The 9,167-nt window shown below is 52.0% G+C and overlaps 1 protein-coding gene and 1 long non-coding RNA gene across 3 annotated transcripts in view; one reads left to right on the forward strand and one right to left on the reverse strand.

The window, feature by feature from the left end:
* CYTH1 (cytohesin 1) overlaps positions 1 to 1,452 on the reverse strand; it is a 79,775-nt gene extending 78,323 nt beyond the window's left edge. Inside the window, exon 1 of the mRNA XM_070389194.1 lies at positions 1,309 to 1,452. Within this exon, the coding sequence (XP_070245295.1) occupies positions 1,309 to 1,330 (22 nt within the window). The 5' untranslated portion in view covers positions 1,331 to 1,452. The remainder of the gene's footprint in view (positions 1 to 1,308) is intronic.
* Positions 904 to 9,167, forward strand: LOC138992070 (uncharacterized). Of its 2 annotated transcripts, none has more exons than XR_011467912.1 (4): positions 904 to 1,214; positions 3,343 to 3,465; positions 3,900 to 4,032; positions 5,847 to 9,167. It is a non-coding gene; the product is annotated as an uncharacterized lncRNA (long non-coding RNA). The 2 variants fall into 2 exon arrangements; XR_011467913.1 differs by having other exon boundaries at positions 3,343 to 3,392.

Below are 9,167 nucleotides of genomic sequence, written 5' to 3' on the forward strand. Positions count from 1 at the left end.
AGGTAACCAGGGGACATCTGATGGATACCGATCCCACGTGCTCTGGATTTCAGGCCACAAGTGTCAGCCTTTCCCCTGTCTGCCACTGTGGGTCATAAACCCACCTATCGCGGTCAGCGGTTCCTCAATGACTTACTCTAAATAAACAGAAAAGTAACAAGGTGCTTCACCTTTCACATTTTAACATACCCCACAACAAAGCTTGCTCCCTCAGAGCTTAAGAAACAAACGTCGCCTATGTCACTTAGTCAAGAAAGCGGATTCGCTTCCACTAAGCCACACAAGCATTTCAAACTGCTGTCTGTACTCTGCTTACCAAACCACAAACTTCACCACTTGTTCTATCTGCCATTCTTTCATCTCTTGGGGAAAAAACGTTAAATAATTTAACTAAAGCATTCCACATAGCTTTCTGCCACCCTGGCAATCTGAAGCCATTTGACAGACGAATGCCCTGCGGATGGCCAACAGTTCCCAGGTGAGGTCAGCAGAAGGCGGCTTTGGAAACGGGTAGTTCTGTCAAGTGTTCGCTGTCGGTGTGGCGTGAGAGCTGTGCCGCGTCTCTGGGCACAGATGAGAAGGCAAAGTTGGATTTCTCGGCGCCCCTCGGGCTCGCCCCGCAGGCGTTAGGGGAACAGCAGCCCAGTTTCCGCGGAGCGGCGGTCAGCCTCGGACCTTGGGGTGGCCGGCGGCCGGAGATCCCGGCCCCGACGGCACCCTCAGGTGGCAGCCTGTCCACTCGGGGTTCGCTGCCTGTGTTTTCTCATTTTTGTTTCTGAACAAAGACATGGACCGGGGTACATAACTTGCCAGCACCGAAGGGGCCGGAAACTACGGAGAACGGCCGGGGGAAGTTGAGCGTTCGCGGGGGAGGCCGGGCCTGCGCGGGACAGCGGCCGGAGACCCCCGCCCGAGACCCCAACCCCGAGACCCTCCTCTCCTCGCGAACCCCGCCCTAGACCCCGGCCTCGAGACAGACCCTCACCCTGGAGGACTTCCGCCCCGGAGACTCAGGCCCCGAGACCCCGGTCCTAGGACTCCGGCCCCAGAGACTCGAGCCCGGCGACCCCCAGCGCCGGCCCCCGAGAGCCGGGCACGCCGACGTCGGCCCCTCAGCGCCCCTCAGCCTTTAACACTCCGGGCCGCCGGTGACCCCTGCCCTGAGGAGGCCCCCGCCCCGCCCGGCTCGCGTCCGGCACCAGTCCCCGGGAAACGTGAGTCGCCTGAGGCGCGGCCAAGGCGCCGGGCCGGTGAAGGGAGGAAGCGAGGGAGGGGGCGTCCGCCGGCCGGGCCGAGGGCCGTACTGACCGTAGCTGTCGTCCTCGTCCATGGTGCCGGCGCCAGGCTCCGCGCCTGGGCTCGCCGCTCGCCCCGGGTACCGCAGCTCCCGGCCCCGTTCGCCCGGCGCGTCTCAGAGCCCCGCCCCCGGCCCCAAGCCCGCCGCCCGCCGCCCGCCCCTCGTCTCCCGCGGGGCGCCCCGCCCGCCGCCTGCGCACGCGCGCGCGCGCACACACTCACACAGCCCAGCACGCGGCCGCCTCCCGGCCCGCGCCTGCGCACGCGCGCCCGTCCAGACCCCGCCCCCGGGCCTGCGGCCCCGCCCCCGCCGCCCGCGCGCGCACCCCTGGGGCCGCGTCCTCTACTCTGCCCAGGACTGCGTACGTGCGCCCGCTGAGGCCCCGCCCCTCCGGCTGGCCCCTGGCGCCAAGGCCCCGCCTCTGACCACGCCCCAACCCGAGGCCCCGCCTCGGCCGCCTCCGGGGGCCCAGCAGGTTTCGGATTTCCTAAGAGTGGCGCAGGCCTGGGAAACAGACCAGAGCCTGGCCGCCCACAAAGGTACCAAGGTCGTGTCCGGCCACTCAAGGGCAGGGTGGTCCTCGCTGACGTTAGTTTCGCAGGTCCGCCTAGTCGTTGGCCGAATACCAGAATATTTTGAGTTCATTATTTCTGCAGTCTGAACCTTAGCACCGTGAATGTCATGAGTTCATTGCCTTTATATACTTCCTTTTCTTTGTCCTCTGAATTTACCCCGATCAAATTTCAAAGAGAGGCACCTCAGCCTCACAGCATGTCAGGATTTTGGTGACCTTGACTCCTGCGACTCTTAGATTCATACGTTTCTAGGCTGTGCCTTACATGTTTAATTTGCCTGCACTGGGCCGACCGACCAATCCCCACCCACTGGTTAGACTGAGCTGCCCTTTGAGGAGCCTGGGCAGTAGCTCTGCACCTGGAGGTGGGGACATCACCAATTTTTAATTTAGAAAAATAAAGGAAAATGCTGCTTTTCTAGTTGTTCCTGGGTGGATATGCTCTTTCTTGGTTTGGTGCTACACATAAAAATTATAAGTGTGTCATTTAGAAGGATCATACAGGGATGGTCCAGGACCCTCCTGGGGGCATGACCCTGGACCCCCTAGCACAATGTGCTGTACTGGGGGTGCTGCGAGAGAAGAGCTCAGCCCAAGGTCCTGGCAATGCCCCTGAAAGGTCAGGGAATATCTCCATCAGGGGGAGTTGTGACCCTCCTCAGCAGTCTGTTTCCTTACAGACCGTTCCAAAATATGCCTCCCAGGAGACAACAAAGGAAAGTCCCTTTCCTCTCATGGAAAAGGAGTAAATGAATGAGGTAACTGTAGGTTTTCTTTCCACATCTGCTTCCTATTAGCTCTGTGATCTGGGCAAATACCTCAGCCCCCTGGACCTGTCTCACACCTATGAAATGAAGTATCTGCCTATAAAATCCAGGCTCCTGCCCAGTATTGATCTCTGATCTGTTGCTGTCTTCTACTTGACTAAAGCACAGCTGACAATGTTTTTGTTAGATGAGACGGATTCCAACATTATCAGTCTAGGGATCCCAATCTTCACATTCCATCAGGGCACAGCTCTGGCCCACCCTTCTGGTGGCTAAGAAAACCGTGCATTCACAAACAAAAATATCCCTGTTACTCCCTGAGCTGTCTGACCCAGGCTTTGATGGTGAAGCTTGATGTCTCCCGTATGTCCAAGAAGATGGGCTTTATTTCCTTAGGCAAGTGTTTCTTTCCAATAGCTCCAGAATCAGATACTTCCCTCAGAGATTATCTTACCCATAGAAGGTTGATTCTGGTGGACCTAGGAGTTTAATCTTCACTGATTTTACATAACTCTTGCTCTATGACCAAAACTTGGGCAGAAAAGCAACTGAGGCCACAGGTTAATTCTCCCTGTAATCTGAACTCCCAAACCTTTGGATGGGAAGGGCGTGAATGCTAATCACTTCGATTAGCCTGGTTTTTGACTGTAAACAAATTCCCTTAACTTACATTGTTTCATTACAACAGTGTTTTCCAATGGCAGGTCCTGACTCTGAATGGTTGAAAAACCAATCTCCATTGAAGGAAGAGAAGGTAGAATAAAAGAGAATCAGCGTCCACCTCGTACCATAAGGATGTTTGGTTTGGTTGTAAATGAATGCACTGGGTAGGGATGTAAAATGTACTTGACAACATATGCATGGTCAGTCATGTCCAACTCTTTGTAGCTCCGTGGACTGTAGCCACCAGGGTCCTTTGTCCATGGAATTTTCCAGGCAAGAATACTGGAGCAGGTTGCCATTTCCTATTCCAGGGGATTTCCCCTGACCCAGCAATGGAACCCATGTCTCTTGCATCTCTCACAGGGATAGATTCTTTACCACTAGCGTCATCTGGGAATCCCTACTTGACCGCTGGTGACTGTCAAAGACCCTCTGTTAGCTCACGTTCCTGGCTCAAGGGCTGGGGGTGTCAGGGGCAGGGGAGGGGCCATTGTTGAGCTTTATCTCCATACTGCAGATTTGGGAACTGAGGCCCACAGAGGTCACAGTATAAAATGGGAGCCAGCAGGTCAGTTTCTCTTACTACTTGTGTCCTCAGCTCCTGGGGACCTCAGAGGGAGACCTCCGAGGGAGAGCCTCAAAGGGAGGACGGAGCGGAGGAGCCGAGAGGACCCAGCGTCTGGAATCCACTGGTCTTCTGCTTCCTTCCCCTGACCCCCTCCCCACCCACAGTAAGAACTTTGAAAATGGGCTGGGGCTCCCTGCAGGCCTGTCACTGTGGTCTGTTCTCTTTAGTGGGTTGATCAGCCTGACAACTTTTTTTAAGTTGATGCCTCCCTTCCGAAGTCCTTGCCTTACATAATAATCCCAAAAATTAGAATAATGAGGGACTTTGTTGGCAGTCCAGTGGTTAGGACTCCAGACTTCTACTGCAGGGGATGAGGGTTCGATCCCTGGTTAGGGAACTAAAATTCCATATGCTGTGCTGCACAGCCAAAAAAAATTAGAATGATGAAGGATGGCTTTTGAGAGAGGTAACCCAAAATATATCTATTTTTTATCCCATGCTTAAACTGTGATGTTTTGAACTTTTTTAGAAACAGTGTTCAAAAAGAGACAGGTTACTAGATACCAGTACTTTCATGCACGGGAGCACCCACAGTCTTTTAAAAGACTGAAGCTGATTTCTGCGTTTACCAAAGTGAGCCAGTTTCCAAGCTGTGTGAAAAGCTAGGACAGAACACGGGTGTATAATGTATTTCTATTCCTAGCAAAAATGCATCTACATGTGATGTACATTTACACTGTACACTCAGCCATTCCACATATATGCAGGACGGGGGGACAATGCTGTGACAGGCATGGTTCAAAATACTGAGGACACAGCAACAAAGGGAACAGCTGTAAAGCCATGTCTTCTCAGGGCTCCCAAACTAGTGGACAAGCACAGACCATGGCTAAGAGGGCACACGGGGTACTGGGGGCCACCCTGCCTCTGGGAGGAAAGTCAGCTGCCAGGGAAACAGGAGTGGGAGACTCTTCATTACATACACCATTCTTAGGGGTTGAATTGGGAGCCCAAAAAGATACGTTAAAGCCGTAACTCCAGCACTTGTCAACTGTGATCTTATTTGGAAATAAGATCTTTGCAAATGTAACCAGGTTAAGATGAGATCATAAGGGTGGCCCACATCCAATGACCGGTGTCCCTCTAAGAAGGGGAGATCAGGACACAGACACACACAGAAAAGGCCATGTGGAGATGGAGAGCCATTTGAGAGGCTAACAACGCCTGGCTCACCAGAAGCTGGAAGAGGCAAAGAAGGGCTCGTTAGAGAAAGTGGGGTCCTGCCAACACTGATTTCAGACTTCCAGCCTCCAGACTGTGGGAGAATAAATTTCTGTTGTTTTAAGCCCCCCAGTCTGTGGGACTTGGTTGCGGTGGCCCTGGGAAATACACAGCTTTTAAATGATGTACCATATACAGGTATTACCTCTTTTAATTTATTTTTTATATTATTTATTTTTATTGAAGCAGAGTTGATTTACAATGTTGTATTAGTTTTGGGTATACAGCAGTGATTCCATTTTATATATATATATATATATTCCTTTTCATATTTTTTTACCATCATGGGTTATTATAGGATATTGAATATAGTTCCCTGTGCTACACAGTAGGGTCTTGTTGTTTATCTATTTTATATATAGTAGTTAGTATCTATTCATTCCAAACTCTTAATTTATTCCTCACCCACCCCCTTTCCCCTTTCTTAACTGTAAGTTTGTTCTGTATGTCTGTGAGTCTGTTTCTGCTTTGTAAATGAGTTTATTTTTGTCATATTTTAAATTCCACATGTAAGTGGTATGATATTATTACCTATTTTAAATAAAACTTTTAGAGTGGACTTAGATATAAGATACGATGGCAAGGGATTTTACTGTGACCTTTCTGTTCTTCCTCATGCCCATATTTTTTTATCTGGTTCCTTTTTCTAAAACAAATGATTCTATTTGTTCTGTCTCTCTCTCTTCTCCCATCAAGGTGAATAATCCCTGATCCAGGAAGATCCTGCATGCCAAAGAGCAACTAAGCCCATGTGCCACAACTATTGAGCTCTAGAGCTGAGGAACTGCAGCTCCTGAGCCTGCGTGCCCCAGAGAAGCCCATGCTCCTCAGCAAGACAAGCCTCCGCATGGAGAAGCCTGTGCACCGCAACTAGAGTAGCCCTCACTCGCTGCCACTAGAGAAACGCCCGCACAGCAACAAAAATCCAGTGCAGCCAAAAGTTTAAAAAAAAAAAAAAAGGATGAGGCAGCAGGGGCCCCAGCGGGTGATACAAGCTGGAGGTTCTCATGAGAAAAGGGAGGACAGTGTCGCCTCCCTCCATGAATCGATACCCCTTCCACGTGCCAAAGGAACGACTCCCGCCACCACCACCCACCACCGTGGGGTCAAGGAACACGGTCTGCTGAGGCCAACAGACCCACAGACCCAACAGAACCGCATCCTAAGCCCTCCCCTCTGTACAGAACCATAATCGGCTGCCTAATGAGCCACAGCTCAGAGCTCTGCCAAGGCCAGGGCCGGGGTTTGATAGCTACCTCCGATAACACCCACCAACCACTCTGTGAACCCTTCCTTCTCCTGGAGACCAAGGTGGGAGGCCTGACTGAGGCTGGCCAGAGGCCCTGCTAGAAGCCAGCCTCGGACCCCTTCCCACCCAGGTTTAGACAGGAGTGTCCTTCGTAATACAAGGCAGGGCATGGACACCCTGGCCTAGGGAGAACCCTTGCCAGCTTTGCCAGCCTCCCCCAACCCCCTAAGCCTACACTCAAGAGGGAGGTGGGGGTGGGGAAGGAAGTGTGGTTACAGAGAGAGGAACTAAACCGCTCGCACGGGCTGAGGCTGGGGCATTGTCTTGCTTTGAAAACCCCCAGATTTTATTTTGCTAAAGCTTGCAATTTCTTCTGTGTGTGAATGGCACTTGGAAATCTGTTTGTAATGGATCTTGATTGTATCCAGCTGTCACCAACTGTTCCCCTGCCGCCCAAAAGACAGCTGGCCACGTGCCACACAGTCCAGGCTCTCACTTCAAATAGAGGAGCTAATGCTCTGGTTCCTGCCAGACCTGCCAAAATGTTTTCACTTGCGGGAAAAAAAAAACACAAAAGTGGGGGATGGGGGGCAGGGGCTCAGAGACGGCAGCGTCAGGAGGACTGGGCAAGGCCTCTGGGCCAAGGACATCGATGGAGGCAGGCTGGCTCCATTCTGAGCTGTGAATAGGGGCTTCCCTAGTAGCTCAGTTGGTAAAGAATCTGCCTGCAATGCAGGAGACCCTGGTTCAATTCCTGAGTCGAGACGATCCGCCGGAGAAGGGATCAGCTACCCACTCCAGTATTCTTGGGCTTCCCTGGTGGCTCAGCTGGTAAAGAATCCCCCTGCAATGCAGGAGACCTGGGTTTGATCCCTGGGTTGGGAAGATCCCCTGGAGAAGGGAAAGGCTACCCACTCCAGTATTCTGGCCTGGAGAATTCCATGGACTGTATAGTCTATGGGATTGCCAAGAGTTGGACACGACTGAGCAACTTTTACTTTCAACCAGGGCACAGTCACCAACCACGCTCCTGTCTGACTCACCCCTTCCACCAAGACTTCTTGTTGGGGGGGCCTGGAAAATGAGACCTGATAGAATCAATGCCCACTGGTCTCTGCCAAGGGAAAGCATCTCACCAAGGCCATGCAAAGGTGACTCTTTGCGACTGCATGGACTGTAGCGACTCTTTGCGACCCCATGGACTGTAGCCTCTCAGGCTCCTCCGTCCATGGGATTTTCCAGGCAAGAGTGCTGGAGTGGATTGCCATTTCCTTCTCCAGGTAATACACATAAGAAGGGAGAATAAAGTGCATGAAACACGGATCATTTCTAATACTGTAAGAGCAAAAAACCACATAAAGGTGCATTTTAGCAGTCCCCACAGTTAGCACAGGATAAAGACTGACACATCCTTTCAATAACACAGTGTGACAAGTGCTGGGAACACCTGAGGACAGGAGTCACTGGATTAGGGCTTCTTGTCTTCAAGGACTGTTCTGGGGGCCAGGAAGGCAGACCAGAAAGCTGGTCTCCTTCTCTAGGGAGAACTGGTTAGGAGACGATTCGAATCCAAGAGAAACATGGCCGTGACTCAAGCTGAGAGCCAGGCAGCGGGGACGGGAAAGAGGACTTTTCCAGACAGCCGGGTGGAAAGATCAGAATTCCATCACTGATGCGTGGGCATCATGTGAGGACAGTGCTGAGCCTGGCCGGCACATTTCTGGCTTTGGCATCTGGGTGGATGGTGGGCCCCCAGCCTCGGCGGGGACACAAGTAGGAGGAGGGCAGACAGCTATGAACTCTGTCTGGGCCACAAATTTGCCAGTAGGATACCCATGAGCATCCTCTGGATACATTGATTAGACAATGGGGTATATTGATTGGAGTGGATTGATCCTGGCTCCATCTAAGTATCCAGGGCTCATCAGATCCAACAGATTTAACATTTAAGGGACAGAAAAAGAAGAGCTCTTCAGGGAGAGGGGGATGAACAGTGTCAAATCCTGAAAAGAAGTCGTGGCAAACGTTCATCAAATTTGGGAATTGGATCACTTGAGTGGAGTGACGCGGGCAGAAGGCAGACTAAGAGGAGAATGAAGCAGAAGGCAAATCAAAGCTAAGTTGAGGGAGAGGGTGGCTGGGAAGGGACATGGAAACAAGGGGTCTTCTTTAGGATGGCAGACACTTGAACATGTTCATGAGAGAAGGAAGGGGGAAGAGCAAGACACAAGAGGCAGCTAGAAGGTGAGGTCCCCAGGGGTGGAAGAGATTGGTCTGGAGAGCACACTGAGGTCCCACAGAGGGTCCTACTGACCATTCCATGTCAGAACTGTTAGATCAGAACTGTGAGTGTGGTCCCCACCCAGCAGTGGGTAAGCATCCCTAGGGGCTTCCCTGGTGGCTCAGATGGTAAAGAATCTGCCTGTTGATGCAGGAGACCCGGGTTTGATCCCTGGGTTGGGAAGATCTCCTGGAGAAGGGAATGGCAACCCACTCCAGTATTCTTGCCAGGAAAATCCCATGGACAGAGGAGCCTGATGGACTAGGAGTCAGATACAACTGAGCGACAAATACTTTGACTTTTCAGGAACATGTTATAATCGCAAATTATCAGACCTCAGCCCAGACCTGCTGAACAGAATGTCAGGGGCTGAGGCCCAGCAACCTGTGTTTTCACAACCCCCTGGTGATTCTGACCCTCAAACCTGGGACTGGCACAGTGGCTCTCAACACTGGCTGCCCAGTAGGATCACTCAGGAAGGGTTCAA

The sequence above is a fragment of the Bos mutus genome, chromosome 19 (genome assembly GCF_027580195.1).
Source record: "Bos mutus isolate GX-2022 chromosome 19, NWIPB_WYAK_1.1, whole genome shotgun sequence".
Lineage (NCBI taxonomy): Eukaryota > Metazoa > Chordata > Mammalia > Artiodactyla > Bovidae > Bos > Bos mutus.